Source organism: Megalops cyprinoides, chromosome 2 (assembly GCF_013368585.1).
Source record: "Megalops cyprinoides isolate fMegCyp1 chromosome 2, fMegCyp1.pri, whole genome shotgun sequence".
Classification (NCBI taxonomy): Eukaryota; Metazoa; Chordata; class Actinopteri; order Elopiformes; family Megalopidae; genus Megalops; species Megalops cyprinoides.
This window is the reverse complement of record NC_050584.1, coordinates 17,720,965-17,740,087: the sequence shown is the minus strand read 5'-3', so window position 1 is coordinate 17,740,087 and position 19,123 is coordinate 17,720,965. Positions and strand designations below refer to the sequence as shown.

The window sequence follows — 19,123 nt, the reverse complement described above, 5'->3', positions numbered from 1 at the left end:
AAAACAGTGCATGTCAATCTGCTGCTCACACGCCCTGCTCTTGAGCATGGTCTCTGCAGTCTTGATGAGGAAAATACATCTGTAGGTCCAGATGGATTGCATTTGTTTTTAATAAACAGAAACAGTGGATGTAGGTATAATCCAATTACCTGTAGCAGATTTTATTTCAGCCATCTTTGGGGTTTTTTATTTTTCCTTAAACTGACAATTCATAGAGGGGAATATTCTAACTACTTGTGTAGAAAGCAAAACAACTCTTGAAACTCTTGGACATGTGATTTAAAAAGTATTCCTCTTAATTGGTTGTTTATGCTCCTCAGCCTGCACAAACATCTTTGTGGCAGCTTTGAGGTTATTGCTGTCATTACACAATTTCAGCAAATATTTACTGTTAATCCTCTACTATAGGTTTTTAGCTCAATATGAAGACATTATATGTTCACCCAATAAGCATAAAAGCTTCTTCTGTTTCTGACTAGCTACAGAGTTGCTAGCTGTCAAAAAACTTTGGGGATCTGTTGTATGGCTCTGTTAATATGGCTTCTTGATGCCTAATGTTTGGAGTGAGTTAAGTACTGTGTCAGGGTTCTGGACAAGTTAAATGAATAGAACTGAGAATTCATGCATATTTTGTGCACTTCCTTAGGTACAATGGTAAAAAGTTTTAAAAATAATACTTTTTAGATTCCCTTTGTTTCAATGGTAAATAGGCATAAGATACAAAAAGTTCCTTTTGAAAAAAAAAAACTTTGAAAAAAGGTGTAATTACAGTGTGGAGTGTAGTTGATTGCACCCCACCTCAACCCTGTGGAGGTCACAGACTAGGCCCAGTCTTTGAGCTCCTCAGCACAGGTGAGAGCCTAATCCATCTGGTACATCACATGCCAAAATCACACACAGGCATCCATCATTGCGCTGGCAATAATGTATACACAACTTTTTCCCAGCAGCAGCGAGGACCAGTCATCAAGATATGCATATGCATTTGGCAGATTCCTCTCTGCCTGAAATCACACATTTCAATACTTTGATCTGTGCCTGGTGTGTGTTTGACCTGTTCTTAAAGTAAGCATTCACCTGTTGTGTGTCTGATCTTGTTTTAGCCCTCAATTTTAGTCTTCTCACGTTGTCTCTTGTATGACTTGTCTATAGGCAGTGCCTTTGTGACATTTTAATGAAGCTGATATGCCACCTTCAGAGCTATGTGATTAAAAAATATCTCAGCATGAAGACTTCCAGCAGGGCCTCCACCGGTATCCATCAGTTTTATTTTTCTTTCAACAGCATCTGGATGGTAAACATAACCTTCAAGTAGCACTTTGCTTCTAAGTTCAAAAGTTTCTTTTCTCCTGATGAAAAATAACATCTGTAAGTGGTGAAATATAATAGAACATTTATTTTGGGCAAGTGTCATTACATGCCTCATAAATTGCAAATAGATCAATTGCATGTTTTTAATACAAGCAATTACAAACATATATTGTAGTGTGTAAGCACGTATTATAGCAATATATAGGTATATATAGGTATATACTGGTGATATAGGTATATACATACCTTTATCATGCTATATCTTGATCATGTGAATTATGTAGTATGTATTTGAGCATTTGTTGAAAAATATATATTCCTTATTGTTCCCCAAAGTGCTGTGTGTGTTGGTAATAACAGGGATGTGGCTGTCGTCTCAGCGTGAGGATGTGTGGAGAGCCCCCTGCTGGCTCACCAACTGCTCCTTTTCCACATGCGGGGGATTGTTTTCATTGCAGCAATCACCAGCCATTCCGCTGCTTGTCATTAGTTTCACCTGCATGTGAAGCGCCAGCTCAAGTGATCGCTGGACTCAGGTCACCTCACTGGAACAGACCAGAGGTTGTATGGAACAGAGTGGAGTCACTATAGCAATGGGTTTAGTGTAATGCGTGCAGGCAGGTTAGCAGCTATCATCCTCTGTGAACTTGACAAAACTGAGTTCTGTCTGCTGTATTGCGCAGAACTTTCTGCTGGACTTCACATGCGAAGCTTGCATAGATGTTACTTTATATACAGAGCCGTTATCCGATTTATTTTAACTTCATTGCAAGCCCTATTGTTTCCACTTCCTGAGGACACTTCATGTTGCTAAATGAAGTACTCAGTAGGATTGAATTCCATTTACAGCAAAAATGCAACAGAGCAGATTGCCAGGTCTCTCACTCTGTACCAGGAGTGAAAACCCATAACTGACTTCATGAATGAACTTGTGGGCTCACTCTGTCCACGCAATGCTGATACAAAAAAAAATGTCTGGGGTGTGTTGATGAAACGCTGATACTGAAAATGGACATGGGCTTTCTGTTTCCTTGCACGAATGAGATACTGAGTCAAATATGGATCTTGAGGCCGTTACCAACCCTAGAGATCCATCACCGTACCCTAGAGTGTACAGAAAGTGGCATGGGTCAGGTGCAGCATTGGTGCTGAAAGATATAGGAATGTGTGGCAGTGTAGCATAGTGGTTGAGGAGCAGGACTTGTGACTGAAAGGTTGTCTCTTTGTTTCCCCTCTGGGACACTGACGCTGTACCCTTGGGCAAGGTACCTAACCTGCAATTGCCTCAGTAAATATCCAGCTATATAAATGGATAACAGTGTAAAAAAGAAAACTGTAACCGATGTAAGTCACTCTGGATAAGAGCATCTGCTAAAAGCCAGCAATGTAATGTAATGTGATGGTTCCAATGATTTTCTGCATAGCGGTACACGCAATCACACATGTGTGACTGCTAATTACTTCCGCACGCTATGTAAGTCTCTCTGGAAAGGAGCATCTGCTAAATGCCAATAATGTAAATGAAAGGCTGGAGCAGTAGCACAGGTGATGAAGAGTACAATTCTGAGCAATTCACCACTTCTCAGTGGTCCTGAAACATCAAAGGAAAAGCTTTCCTTTATTCCTTTATATGTTCCTTTATAGTTTAAACTAAACACACACATAAAAATGTGACTATAGTGCATGTGAAGATTTGTGCATATATTAAGTGTTAAATTAAAAACTTAAAAATATGTATATGCTTATACTTATGAAGTATGAAGTATGAATGAAATATTTATGAAGGTATGCAGACAAAAAAAACAAATATAGTTATTTCCAAGAGCCCTTGGCATTCTTTCCTCATGCCAGGATCTTCTTTTTTAACCTCTTGGGCTAACAGTAAACAAATGCTGTGCACACATCTCAATGCTCGAACTGAAATTACTATGTCAGGAACATTGCATAATCTATAGAGTCTGGACCACTGAAGTGTGAACATTGTAAGACACGGTGAAATGAATTGTTTCACACTTGGCTGCACGGAGACCAATCAAGTTCAAGGAAACAGCATTTGCTGAAGAGTCTTTCCAAGTCAAGTGGCAAACGAAATCTCTTCAAAGCTTGGATCCAGGAATAAAACATGTCACACACCATGTTGCAAATATACATGTTCATTATTCATAAATCTTGTTTTTTTTTATTCAACTATAAGCAACTATAAGCATTGTCATCAGTTAATAGTTCACAGACATATTGAAAAATTGTGAACAATTATAATAAATTGGTCATAAAAGTGTTGACCTTTCTGAATTTAAGCTTTGTCAGACATCCAATGTGTTAAATACATGCTTTCCCCACATCAGTGAGATAATACAGCAGGGAGTCAGAGTGCTGAAAATCGTTCCCTGGTTTTTACAGACATCTTGGAAGATGGTGACAGCAGTCTCCAAATGTGTTCATCTGAGCTGCTTATACCTGTAGGCTTGCAGAATACCCCCAGCCGGTCTGTCTCAGTACCACTGGTGGCTGGAGCAAGGGCACTGCTGGACTGCAGATAATGAGGTTCACTCAAGGCCGTGCCCAGCTCCAATCTGTCGGCAGAAAGCATGGTGCCTCTCGCAGGCTCACTGTGGCACGACATCACCTGCTGAGTAGGTGTGGCCCTGTTAAAATGGGTTGCGGATGGTAGCAGTTGGGGCTGAAAGCAGTGAGTGGCAGAGTGGCATGTTTTGAGCATGAGCCAGTCTTGTGCATGAGACACATAAAGTTTTGTAACTTTGTACCTGTGCACAAGATGGCTTCATTTTGTTAAATACCCTTCTCAGACACACGAAAATCACTATTCCTAGTCTATTCCCAGGGTACTGATGGCTTCAATGCTGGGAGAAAAGACATGCATGAGAACAGGCCTTAGGCATAGCCAAGATTCCTCACATAGATGTCTTGACAAAAAAAAAAACACTTCTCTTTCCTTTAATAAGTATATTCTGCAGCTTTAAGAGGTACCTATAAGCATGTCAGTCAATGTCTAAAAGGCTTGTGATTTCCCATGCGCTGGCAAGCACACAAATCCCTGCCTTCAGCCCTCCTGTGCCAAGAGCTGGCTGCCTATGATGGCCACCCATAGAGCTCCTCTGGGCTCCACAGTCAGAGGTTATTGGGGCAGAGGATAATAGATCCCTCTGGGTCTGCTGTGTAGCACATACAGTTACGTCCAAACATGGTTCGCTCTATCAACACAACATAGACTGGGCTGTGAATGGGTATTCGATTGCCATATAGACCGAACAAAAGGGATGAGTCAGACAGACCAGTGTTTAATTGATTATAGCCCAAGGGTCAAAGATCAAACCTTGTTCATCCTGTGCTTTAACAAAAGGGCTCAGTTGGCACAGATGAGACAGTGGTGGAGCAGTGGCCCCTTGAAACAAATAACAGTGATTGATTCCCCTTTGTAGGTGACCTGCTCTTCTAATGTGATCGATTCCTCTCTCTCTCTCTGACACAGGAAGCGTAGCAACAGGGGGGGACTTGTGTGATGAGAGCGCTGCATCTAAGAGAAAGCAACTGTTTCTGTGTCATATTTCTGCTTTTGTGGATTCTCTTTTCTCTGCCTGAGACATGCACCCGCTAAAGCTGTGCAACACCTGTGCAAAACTCTATAGCATGTCACTGGCTGAGATTTGTGTGCCCTATCATCTTAGCGTATGTATGGACATGACAGAGGCATCAATATCATCAATGAGATCAATGGGACTAAAGATGCATGGATCCATCAATTAAAATATCAAATAAACTCAAACTATGCCACCTGCAGCAAGAGTCTCTTTGTTGTAGTATAGTCAGTCATGTTACATATATCTCCTACCTTGCACCCTTTAAAATGTATGTTCTTGCAATGTTCTCCAATAACTATATGATCAACTTTAAAATGAACTGTATTCTATTGAATGATAATATTAAACCATTGACACCCTAAGAACTACTAATAGATAACAAATTTGAAAACACTAAAGCTTCCACAGCATTTTCAATGTGCAGATGAAAGATACTTGTTTTTGTGTTTATTTTCATATTTCTTCCACTGAAAAGTGGAAAGGGAAACATTACATATTAAAGTTCAATAAAGAGAACACGTTCTTCTGCCTGTAGACTCGTCATTTTGCCTACAGCCTAGACTCTACAGTGCATCTAGCACTGCGCCGGTTCTAGAAAGAAGATTTCAGACCAGGTGTACAGGTGAAAAAAATGTTCAAGAGGCAAGTACTCACCTCTTCGCAGTCTTGAAGTCAATTAATTGACACTGGAAATTCTTGAAATCGCGGATTACAAAATGACTGGATTAACTAGTCCGTCAACACACACCAAACATGCAGCTCGTAATTATAGACTGTCAGGTCGCAAATGAAGACAGACGTTTACATTGCTCACAACTATATCGCTGTCCAGTCATTCTCCCTCAAGAGGCGTTCCGAATTTCTACCGAACGTCGCGGAACGTAGCGGAAAAAATGACTGAAAATGACGCAGGGTTAGCACTCATAAATCTATTTCAATTCACGATGGGTTTAAGATGTTACTCTGCTCTGAATGGACCCTGGATCACTGAAATGATGATTAATGAATGTGTATAATAAAGCAGGGCAAAATACTTCTTCATTCCCAATTTGTGAGGAAGAAGGTATGCGATTGTTGTGTCGATGACCAGAGTACTTCATCATGTCACATCAAATGAATGCACTTAATATAGTTATTTTAATCATGATATTCTTTCCTCGCTCAGTCTTTTTCTTGTCCTTTCCACCTTCTTGTCCATTCAAAGGGCAGTTTATTTTCGCTTTGGAGCGTAAACTTTATGAGAATGACGTTAATATTACCTACTGATGCTGGAATTTTTAAAATGAAAAAAGAGATTCTTTTCCGAAACAGAAAAATAAAACTAATTGATATTCACGGCTCCGAGTTTGGAATCCATCTCTGAGATAATGATTAGTTTAAGCACTGTTGAAATGCTGTGTAAACTGTTCCACTTTAAAGTATACTATTCCATATCTTCTGATTATTAGCTGTCAATCACCTCGTAGAGAAGGCACACGGAAGCTTTCATAAAACATATCAAACAAACGTTTGATCTGAAAACACTGGTGACGTGCAATAGTACCCAAAAATGTACCGTATCTCAGTGGTGAACAGGTATGGGGTGTGCCCAGTCAACCCGTCAGTTGGCGGAGCACGTACCTGCCATCCAAATTTTATACAGTTTAACTGAGTTACATGGTTACATCACCGGTCAGACTTGTTCAGTTTGTGCAGTCGCTAGTGTCGGTACTTGCATGAGTGAATGTTTGAAATATTTCAAATGTTTCGTTCGTTGTTGTGTTATATATGTGCTCACTTATTGAAATGCGTAACGGTACCACGCAGAGATTTGTGACGGTTTGCGTAATCAGTCTTGTCATATTATAATACGAGAACTGTATACTGAATTAAAACACTTAGAAAAGCAGGTGCCAGTACATGTCACTGACAGTAAATGTTTTCATCAAATCGTAAGCACAATATCAATGAGGAAGAATAAGTTGTCATCATAGGCAGCATTAACTTGCTTAAGAAACAGTGGCATCTCTCATTCATCAATATCACAATCTGATGTGATTTCACTCATTGATTAATCGATAGATAGTGAAGAGATATATAGACACTATAGATATCGTGCGCTATTCCCGTCAGCGCTGACACTGCTAATGGTGATCGGAGCATATTCGATACACCACAGGCAAAGCCAGAAAACAGTCTTGTAATCTTAGCTGTTCCTCCTCTCTCGCGGTTTTGTTTTTTCCCCAGGTTTAGTTGATGGACTGTGCCACGCTCGTTCAGGAATGACTCGAGTAAGACTAAAAGGTACTGTCGGATTACGTCCAGCATCCCCGGGAAACAACTAATGACAATTCTTTTTTAAGTGTTGTTAAATGCATCTAATAATCCATAACAGATAATTGCTCACGCGGGTAACACTGACACAATTGTCTCGTAATCTCCATTGTAACACTCACTTGTTGGAAACTTCGCAGTCAATAATCTACACAGTAAGTGTAAAGATAACTTTCAAGCTTTTATTGAAAAATATAAATATTAGACATTCTCTTGCACAACAAAAATGACTGGTTGCTCATATCATGTTTATTATTAAACTTAAACAAGGTAAAATACAGTGAAACTGGATTTCAGAGAAGCTTTCCATTTCGGAACACGCCATCCTGAAAACTGTGTCATTTCTACAATCTACTCAAAATATATTAATTGGTTTTTTTGTTTGTTTTTTCTTTTTTTTCAAGAACGAAAGTGAAAGGATCTCTGTAAATGCTAGTTTGTATTAGCACTGTTACAACAGTAATACAAATTGATGACATTTTTCTTGCATTTATGTTACAATCTGATTACCATCAAGCAAAATGCAATTCCTCATTATCTTTCCCCCAGTTGAGGTTTAAAGCTATAAAAATAAATAACAAAATAAATCAGATAAATAAATAATGTAAAAGCAGCACTATGGTATAGAATATTGTGTGTCTTGTGCTAGATGTAAAACTTTCTTTGGCAAATTTAAATATGTCACATTTACTTTCCAATGATTTCCATCATTTTTCTGTTGCTATGTGCTTGCTGGGCTAATTGTTCAGCTCGAGCCATTTCTAATACTTCTCTAAGCAGGTGGAACGTCAGGTCCAATGAAATAGGGGGCTCTTCGGATCGCTTCCCTCTCTCCATCGAGTCATCAAGCTGGTTAGCGTAGCTGCTCACAAACCGACTGATGTTACCAACTTTTCCTTGCAAAAGACGTTGCGTGAGCCGCAGCTGCAGAGCCCTGTTGATGGTTGCCGCGGACGCGTCAGGAGATACGTTCGGTGTGGACTCGGGAGAATTATGATTTGCGTTGCCAAGCCGAACGAAGTACTCCTCTCCTAGTCGCACCAAAATGGGAAGAGATTGCTGCAGTAGATCAGACTGTGGACCAGGGTCTGGCTGGACAGCGCCCTGGCTTTCGATAGCTCTACATTCATAACGCGGTAGAAGGGCAATTAGCAGAACCACAGAGGAAGCAAGGAAATTGAGCTTCATGTCAGGAGATCAGCAGGAATCTGAGGAATAAACAATTTAATTATGTATTATTATGTTCTCATTAATGCGAAAGTCTAGATATGTGTCAGAGGTTTCACTGATTACTTTTTATCATTTAGGCGGTTCGGTGTTCTTCGCTGGGAGTTTAATTACTCAAGAACATTCTCAAAGCATCGTATGTATACAGTTGTGAGAACGTTTTGTACTTGCAGCCATTAGAATGTGAATCTGCATGACTCACAATGAATTAAATGTGTGTTTCTGTATAACTTTAGGAAATATGTTAGCACCATAAGGTTGACACTGGTTGCTGGCTTTGCAACACTGACCAGTAAGACCTTAGATTGCTTTAGTTTATTTCCTCTTGAAACGTAACCTTCTAAGTTAGTTCATAAGAAACTGGTGGTGCTAATTATGTCATAAAACCACGATGCAACCAGAACTGTCTTTTCAGAGATTCGTAGAAACCACAAATGTCTTAATTTAAACAAAATGTCTTTTCAATCATTCATTTTTGAATGTAGTAATATATCACTCCTGTTGTTTTCCAACGAACGTAATTATGCGCAATGACAGCTTTATAGACAAATTACCATGCGGTACTTTATATCGTTTCCCCCAAAGGCGAACTGCTTTTTGGTATTACAAATAAAATGGCAACAAAATATTAGCTAGAGAACTACCTTACACATCAAATCTAAAAAGTTTGTAAGATGTCATACCTGAATTTTGTTGAAGTGAGTATGTCCCTTGAAGGTGGTGTACTAGTTGAGATGATTCCCTCTTCCACTTAAGCTTGTGGTGTATCAAGAAACCTGCAACAGGACTTCTTCAAAGACAGGATGGCTGTTGGACTTTTATAGCCAAGACCTGCGACAAGTGTCACGCTCTGAGCTCAGATCTTGCGTCTGCGCAGATAAAAATGGGTAGACACCTGAATGAACGCAATAACTGAAAGGTTCCTGTCTCTCCCAGAGACAGAATGAGATGAGTCATAAAAGGATTTGTTCGTATAGTTTGCCTTCCTTCGTTCAGAATACCAATTATAGGCTATGAAACGGACTTGTGTGTGTGAATATAATGTAGGACTAGCCAATTAAGGTCGAGACCACAGGCAGCTGTACTTCGCAAAGGAGGAACACAATTAAAATACCTCGCTTTCTTATGTGGATGTTTTACTGAGCTTATAATTATTCTTGATTATAAACTCAGTTATCAGCTGTATATGTTTCAAATAGTAATTAATGATGACCGAGATAAGCAGTATGATATGTTTTCAGTTTCCTTGTGGTGATTGCTGTGTGGTAAAGAGTTTGCAGCACAAGATCATATTTCGAAAAGTAATGTTAATTGAATCGTCGACTGTTGTTCGTATTCTATTCTTTGAAAAGAAGGAAGGTGTATGAATCAAATGTATCCTATATACCTGTATTTTTTTGGTTGCTTGCAATATGCAGTCATAAACGATTTGCTTAACTACTAGTTGGACTGACTGCTATTTTTGGAGATTTAAAATCTATTATCTAAATGTAGTATATGGTACTGGCGGTATGTCCCTTGAACAGAATATCATTTTGCACACATACAACTGTAAGTATTGCAAGAAGTCACTTAGCTCACAGTGTTGAAGCATGTGTGTGTGTGAGAAGGAGATTCTGACATTTATTTAACCTGTGTGTTTAAAAATGATGTTTGCTTAATTATATAAAAGAAAAAGGAGAGAGAAAGAAGGAGAAAGAGGAGGGAGGTCAAGAGCAAGAGAGAGGACTAAACATGAACTATTCCATATCCACTAATTCAAATTATTTGTGCAACTGAATCATTAATATTTGAAATCAGTAGTATCATTTTAGTTCTAATGTGCCTTTTTTATAGTCACTGCTTATCACAGGACTGTTCTTTGGTCAGTTCTTTCAAGCTGCAGTTGAAATAGGTGTTTTGTCATCAAAGTTTATCATTGTGTTTGTTACCTTTTGATTTTTTCATTATCCACTAAACAAAATGTTATTACTTGGTTGATTCATTGATGGAATAGGAGTCATTCCAGGTTAATTCCATGGTGTTTATGATTTCAGTTCTGCTCACCACTGTCTTATTGCCTTATAGCTTATATATTCACAAAGAGGATTCAAAGGTTGCAGGAAACAAAAAAGCTATTCCAGATAGGCAAAAGTTTTGAACTGTTATTTCCCTGTTTGAACTGCAATCTGTGTAGCTACAGTCACACAAGGTGACTTCCATTTAGGCCCAGTAACTCCCTCTGACTGAAAAGGAACAAATGTCTTTTGCAAAGTCTTTGACCCAACTGCTCAAAATGGTGAACTTGCTCAATTCAGTTATGAACAACGTCTGCACACCTTACACACTCAGAGGACCACTCACATGTTGAGATCACTGTCAAAATGTGGAGTCAGGAATGTTCAAATATAGAGATGGAGACTAGTTTTTGCATATTTCATTGAAAGCGCTTCTTACAATCAAATTAATTTGAAGTAAAATTTAAATATGACGGAGGTTAAGAGGATGTGGAGCTGAAGTTTTCAAGTCCTTTGAAATACTGTGTATATCTAATTGACAGAGGCATTGCTGATATACACAGTACCGCATACGATATAAAGTACCACATGGTAATTTGTCTATAAAGCTGTCATTGCGTATGCAAAACATGCTGAAGTGAGTACATAATATAATAGTTTTGAAGCTGACTGAACCGATATAGCGCACAGGAGCACAGGGATACTCGATTCTGTCAATTCAGTCCATGGATAGTATGCTTGTCACATTTTTACAAGCAAAGGACTAAGAGATGGAGCCCATTATCATTTTAAACTTTCTCCTACATAAATCAACCCATTTTGCCATAGTAGCATCATGAATAGATAATTGACATTAGCAAGTTTAATATAAGCATGGATAATAGAGAACACATCCAAGAACATTCTAGAATTGTCTTAATCAATCTGAAACTGCATGGAAATAATACCTGGGCATGTGCTAGCACTACATGTTCTGGCTCAAATGTTAAGTATTCTATTGACTTATTATTTATGAAGGCGTTATTATTTATGAAGGCGTATTTGGTTTGGTAAATAGAAACAGAGTCCCAGGTGTAATGCTGGCCTGTGGTTGGGTGCCCACATCGTGTAAAAGACAATATTAAAGAAATCAATTAAACTTTAATATGAGTTACATTTAGAGAGAATAACAACTCCTTCTAAAAATAGAAGTGCTATGAAAACCAATGGATTCCCTCCTGCAAGTCTTTTATATCAAACCCTAATTGTTTCAGTTTGAGCAATGACTTGCATCTTTCCCGCTGTCAGTGCGAATGTAAGGTGTAGTGGATAGTTTGATAAAGGCACCAGATGACCTGCATGCCAGCCTCCAAAGGAAAACTTGTGTAAAATGGCTGTGTGTGTGTGTGTGTGTGTGAGAGAGAGAGAGAGAGAGAGACAGCTGGCCATTTATGGATGTCAATGCCAAATGCATCAGATTTGGCACTGGCCGATTTCCTGGACAGAATGGAGATGGGAATTGACGGAGTATTTCTGACATTTGATATCCAGACAGGGGACAGAAATGGGAACAGCTTGCATGAGTGGGTGATGCTCGGGATGCTGCAGTGCACTTGACGTCATCCTTGCCCCTCTGCTTAGAGGGGGTGACGTCACCTCCCGTAGAAACAGGGGACCTATGGAGTGGCGGGGGGAAAATGTCAGCCCCAGCATGGGAGGTGAGGCAGGCAGGTTCCGTTGGTTCATGCCTGGAGGCCCAATTAGTTGGGACAGCCTTCTGGCTTGTGGGGTCTCAGAGGACTTTGCAGAAGCTGTATTAGAGAGCTGCCAGTTTTGTTTATGTATATGGCATGATTGTAAACTGGCCTCATGGTGTGAAAATCTGTATTAGATTACACTGAGCTTCATGGCTATGAGCCAGGTATTATCAACACATTATTTTACATTTTTTTAACTTTGAGACATAAAAATAATGAAACACTAATTGCTGGAGGTCCGTAATATGAAACTGACAGGTTAAGAGAGGGCTTTGCAGACTCAAACATATTGAAAAAGCCGAGGTATTCCATTCTGCTGGATACTGTTATGCATGTGGAAGTAATTAGCAGTCACACGTGTGATTTTGTGTACCGCCATGCAGAAAAGCATTAGAACATCGCATTACTGGCATTTAGCAGATGCTCTTATCCAGAGTGACTTACATTGTTTACAGTTTTTATTTTTTTACAATGTTATCCATTTATACAGCTGGATATTTACTGAGGCAATTGCGGTTTAAGCACTTTTTCCAAGGGTACAGCAGCAGTGCCCAACTGAGGAGTCAAACTGACAACCTTTCAGTTACATGTCCTGCTCCTCAACCACTATGCTACACTGCTGCCCCTACTATTACATCACTATTTCTCTGTCTTTCTTGGCACTTCCGCTGCTCTCAGGCACCCTGCACATAGATAAATAGATAGATAGATAGATAGATAGATAGACAGACAGACAGATAGATGATTGAGGAATGTTTAAAACTTAGAAACCTTAAAACTTAAAACTTTAGTTTTGCTCTGTCACAACATGGTCATAGATTTTCAGAGGGGGCCAGTTTTGTTTCAAAGCATCTGTATTACCATGTTTAAAGTTGGTAGATCAGAGTCTCTTGATAATCTGTAGGGATCCATCATTAAATTTTTAGTAATAAAAAAGCAGTTGTATGACCGTTGAATATTAATAACTTGTCAAAGGCAGACCCAAAGTAGAATTTTGAAGTTAATTGTGTTTCTCAAGCCTGTTTTCTCTGTCCAAGTTAATATACTGTTGCCATTTCTGTTTGGGCTTTAAAAGAAGTCTAGAGCCTTGCTGTGTCATAAGCAAATGAAAATGAGCTCCATATATTTTTTGGAAAATGTATTATTATGTTTTGATCTGTATTGGCAGCAATACTTGTCAATTTAAAGGCAACAGATGGTAAATATGTCATGCATTTTGGAGTACCTGGATGGAAGAGGAACTTGCAGATTTGTTATTTGAATGCTGATGGACATAGTGACATGCGGGATGCTTATGTGGTTGTTAGTGCACTTGTCTGGCTCTTACTTTATAAAATTCTTTATGGATTTTAGCCATGAGATAACTGGATTTTTCAAGAAAATGGCTATCAAAGGTAATGCTAATTAAAAATGCTAATTAAATTTGGGGGGTGGAGTTCCACTTCCACATCTCTTAGATACCAATACAGTTTGAAATGCAACTGAAAATTTAAAAGCATGATCTCCAAAGTAGTACAAGTAGTATATTACATCTGTCTTTGCATCCAATATGGCTCTAGAAAGGTTTGTATAACAGTATTTTTGTTGCTGTTATAATTGTTGGCAAAGTAACCTTGGTTCTCTGACTCAAATGACATTCCCAGAGGGGCAGTATTTATACTGTGATATATTTGATTACAATGCATAAATGAGATGAGACAATTATGCACTCTGCCTTCATGGGTGTCATCATAAAAGTGTTTTTAAGGAGCAATCAACTGCAGTTCATTCCCAGTTGAGATGAAATGCTTTCTCAAAGCAATTAGGCTATATAGAAACATCTTCCATTCATAAATGGAGCACTTACATGATGTTCCCAATTGTGGAAGGGCATTTCCAGGGGGGAAAGTATTTCATCCAATCAGACACAGCCCTCTAAGACATGTCATAAGAGGTCCATCGTGCGATTCTCTCTATGAATCAACCAGAGCCTCTGGACAGGAGAAATGAGAATGGGGCACTTGTTAATCAATGGGCTCAGGAGAAAAAACAAACAAATTGTACACACAGCAAAGCCATTCTGATGCTTGCCAGACAAGAGTTTGCCAATTTCAAATCACATCAGTTCAGATGTTGTGTCATAGTAGTAGAAATCCGACACCACCAAAGACCTCCTAAGTGTATCAGGTGACTTGGCAGCCCTGGGTGGGTGTGGCACTGAACTGAAAAGACAAGACACTTTCCTCCTGTCAATTAACATAACTCTAGCAGTAATCATGCCCACATTACAATTTTGGCCCTTACCTAGCCCTTTTAATTGATGTTCCAAGTTTGCTGCAAGATTACCAGGCTCCTTTGTGAAACTCAGTGCATGCACGCTGAAAATCTACTTCAGCCTAACACCATGGATTGGGTAGTGTGTCAGGTTGTGCGTCTGAAGGTAAATACTCTTTTAAGTGCCTTTTTAGCTGCAAGTGGATATCAAGCAATGTCTTTGCCTGCTCTGTTTCATTGTTGGGTTCACAAGCCATCAAAGTCTGCCAACAATGCATGAAAACTATGAATTCAATAACATGATCTGCTGACAAAAATCCTGTTTGTGCAAGGTGGATGTTTACTGTAGAACAACTGTAAGGGGGCCGTGTAGGAAGAGTCAGTGATCAGGGGCATATTGAAACGTCTCATAGACTGGATGGCACAGTTTTCATCATCTCTGATAGGCAAGATTCTGGGTGAGGAAGTTGAACTGCACACCACCTGCCAGTCATGTGCCATTGTGTCAGTGCCCATAGGGGTAACTTCATTGTCCATTGACCACTGACTAAATGCCTTGAAATGAAAAAGATCAGTGGCTCCTATCCCAAAGCAAGGTTCATTAGCATTTTTCAGTCTCAGTCTCCCAACCATAACTATAGGTTACAAACCATCCCACAGAATCTAACAGAGATTATAGACCACCATTACAGCTGACAATGGCTGCTGCTGCCATTATCTGTATTGGCCTAGAAAGCGTGGTGGAGGTGGACAGTGTTTTGAGGGTGTTGGTAGCTGCTGATACTATCATCCTTAAATCTTAATCTGAATCTGCTCAAATATGAAACTGAAACTGCTGCAATTGTACTGTGAAGCTGTTCAAAAGAGTCAAATGTCTGTGTCTACTACATATAGGTAATGGGCACACCACCCCTCTCATAGGCTTTGGTTTTACAACCAGCTCAAACCTCAAAAAACCTGTCCTGCTACTCCCCCTTTTCAGTAGTACCCCCACAGTTAACCTGAGGCACAGGCACAGTTACTGGACACAGCAGTTGGACACTTGCACGTGACCAGCCTCATGAGAAAGTCAATGACTCAGGGTGAGTAAGATCAACCCAAGCTCTCATCCAGTAAATTAATAGACATTGCTACTCCTATCCATTTATGAAGTTTCCCCCTTAAATCAAAATGGGTTTTTGATTTTTTTGTCACCAAAATGGATAATACAAAAAGATTGGAAAATTTACGTATTTATAAAACTACTTCTTTTTGACAGTATTGAAACTTTTGTATTTGCCACTGTGATTAAGGCTCAAAATTTGATGTAATTCATCAGATTGCTTAGCAAAGCCTGCTCCTCTAAAGCCAATGCATTTCATTCCTTTTTTTTTTTTTTGGATCCTATATTACATTATTCGGTACCAGTCTTATTATCTGTTTTTATCATCCACATGTTTTGCCGGAGCAGTGCTCAAAAGTTCGTATCAGGAGGAGTTTACAAGTGTTGAGCTAATGGACTTTAAAATGCGTCCCTGGTGCTTGGAGCTCAAAGAAAGCTGCACCCCTCAGAGCTGTTAGTTCAAATGATTCATTACAGATGCACGGGGTCGAAACTACGTCACTGCTTCTGTCAGCCTCACTCACACACTGAAGTCTTTCAAGATCGAACTCTCAATCTAAGTCCCCATCCCACTCTGTGAATAATAATTAGCTCTGAAACATGTGGAACCTAATATGGCCTCACAGGGGCCAACATGATATTTCTAGAGAATACACCGGCGTGCTTTGTAATTTTAACACAAAACTGGCCACGCATGGTAAGAGTGTTTCAAGGGTATCAGATATTTTTGACAGCACCCACACAATGTTCCAAATTATGTTTGTTCTGTTCAAACCTGTTCTTATCATTATACTTTTGCATATTAGGAGTGTCTGAGAATCTATTAGTATATAGATGGATTATGACCCTTTAGGTACTGCAGGGCTTGTACTAATCTAGTGAGCAATTTTATGATGGTATGCATTTTCTCTTCTTTCTCTTTAAAGCATCTGAAAACATGCCCAGATGATTCATTAATTTGAATGCACTGTGCATATTAAGTAATAATGGGTGATCCAGCCAGGAGATTCATGAGAGTACTGATCATTATCTTAATAAAAACAGCTCATAACTTAATCCTTTTGCCAGCTGCATTCATTTTATTGTCATTTCCTAAAATGCTTACAACAGTAGTGGCAAAAAAATATGTACAAAATAAAAGATTTCCAGGCCTTTGTGTTTCTAAATAGTGAAAATGAAGATCACTTCTGAAGGTTAAAAATATATAGTTTGTTTACAAAAAAATAAATAAATAAATAAAATTGATTCTAGCCTGATACAAAATCTATGCATGCACATTCTAAATGTGGATGTTTACATTGAAATTGTGCTCTGTGTATATACACATCATTCAGTAAGGGGGGTATGACAAAGAGGAGAAAAATAATAATTCAAGTTTCTCATGCCAGTGGATCCTCAGGGCTGAGGCAGTCAGATAATGGGAAAAACCTGTTACAGCCCAAAAATAAACTAACTCTATTATAGTTAATGATGACATTTATCTTTGGACTGAGGTGACAGGTAGAGAATGAGTAGGCTGTCTGGGGAATTTGTGGGTGCATCACTTTTATATACTTTCTGATTCCAGTGGTGGAAAGGAAAACAATTCCAATAGCCAGGACAGGAAGCAAACTGATAACAAATCAATTTACTTTAACTGCATTTATACTGATGGACATTCCAATTGATTGTGGATTTGCATAATCCTAAAATTAAATCAAACATAGCTGACCACTCTCTGAAAATTGAGTAGATTGATGAGGGAAATCTATGGAAATTTTCTGGAACCGGTCACCAGCATAGCAGAGCCATGGAAGCCTTCAGCAGCTCTTTAGCCTAAAGTTAATGTTTCCCAACAGCTCCTCCCGGGATGGTGTCAGCTCCCATTACGTGACGTGCAGGAGATTTGCTTCCTGTCAGAAATTTAGCACACCACCAGCACAAATGTGTTCCTGGTCATTTCTGTCACCACATTAGCGTCACATTCTCAAGTGTCCGCAAATGGATGTCAACGGTGTCCAACAATGCTAGGGGACACACTGCAGGGGTATCTCACAGCACTGAATCACAACTTATTTCCGTGCTTCATAAAATGAAACAGGGAAGAGAGCCACGCTGGAAAGGTGAATGTGTATTTGTACAATGCACATAAAGGACACACATATTGTGGATATTGTTACTTTCTTCCTAGTGTGTCACAGTGGTCAGTGATTCTCAGACTGGGTTTCAGGACACTCTATATGCTCTTTTTTTTGTTCCAACTGAGCTCACAAGTAATTCAATTTGAGCTGTTAATTGAGTGCAGACCTGACCTGTATTTGACATCTCTGCAGTTAATCTGCTATATTTGAGGAAGAAACACATTGTTGGATGGGTGTTTGGGCTCATAACAATATACGGACCACGTAAAAGCATTTATAGGATGTTGTTCATTATTACAGTGTATGTTCCATAAATTATAGGGCAGCTGTCTCAATTAAAGTTAATTAGCAGTAATTAGTTGTTGTGTCAATTGAAAAATTAATTATTGCTAATAAATTAAGTTGAATAGCTGTCTGCATTACTAAGTAGTAACTACAGGACACAAATGAAGAGACAAAAAAAACAGCTCAATCAAACTGGTCATACAAAATGAAAAACAGTATTTAGTAGATTGTCCTTACAACCAGAGTTGGGAAAGCTTGCTGTAGGTTTTATGAAGGGGAAAGTGTCATGATCACCATCAATACTTTTACTATAGATTTTGGCCTCTTGCATTTAGTTTGTCAATTAACCAAAAAGTGCTACAAGTATGTTTAAGCCTCCATATAGTTATATATATATAAGGTATGGGTGCAATAATGCAGATAATCACAAAGCCTCTTGACCTATATTGTTCTGTTTGATTAAGATAATGCAATTTTGTGAGCAACTAATCTCTCCTCAGCATCTGTGGTCCTACATTTGCATGTGTATTCCTAATTAGTTCTTGTGGTTGGAGTAGTATACGTGCGTCACCGTTTTGAAATGTTAACACGCCAGTAATTGGACAGGTACCCTGTATATTTAGAGGCACACCATGTTTTATTAATACAGTCTATATTAGTAACAAAGAGGCACAAATATCAATAAATCCTACGCCTGTGGCATTATAAATGAGTGTTAACAGAGGGCTCCTGCTGTTCACAGAAGCCGGCTGCTAATCTGATGCATCCCAACAGACTGTGTCTTGAGTCAATGGTGGAGCTCATCTGTCAGGAAGATTGGACATTTAGTAATATGAGCTGATGCCTCTAATTGAATCTAGAGTGCGCTCAGCACCAATTCAATTTCTTTGTTTTTAACTACTTATTGAACAGCTGTATTGAGAGTATTGCCATATATTTGTAATGTACTTGTAATGTACTTGTAATACCCATGCATGCCAAGACACCTATATGATGGCAATATAGCTGTTTGGTGGCAGGCACACTAAACTGCCAGATTATAATTTTGTTTTGTTTTTCTTTTTTTCATTACCACCCAAACTGTCTTGTTAATGAGGTTTTACACATACTGGTGTACACTTTGATTTACTCTTTTTAACTTTTAACTTCTACAGTTTACTAGCTGTATTTCAAAAATTGC

The 19,123-nt window shown here is 39.0% G+C and overlaps 1 protein-coding gene across 1 annotated transcript; it reads right to left on the bottom strand.

Moving 5' to 3' along the window:
- Nucleotides 1-7,861: 7,861 nt before the first annotated feature.
- Nucleotides 7,862-9,217, bottom strand: LOC118773184 (corticoliberin-1-like). The gene is made up of 2 exons (XM_036522008.1): nt 9,134-9,217; nt 7,862-8,431 (listed from the first exon to the last, which is right to left on the bottom strand). Exon 2 carries the CDS (start codon nt 8,409-8,411, stop codon nt 7,911-7,913), a length of 501 nt encoding a protein of 166 aa, XP_036377901.1. The 5' UTR covers nt 8,412-8,431; nt 9,134-9,217; the 3' UTR covers nt 7,862-7,910.
- Between the last annotated feature and the right edge of the window lie 9,906 nt (nt 9,218-19,123).

What these genes read in the sequence shown, in the direction of transcription:
- LOC118773184 (XM_036522008.1), bottom strand. Translation starts at nt 8,411, where the DNA reads ATGAAGCTCAATTTCCTTGCTTCCTCTGTGGTTCTGCTAATTGCCCTT.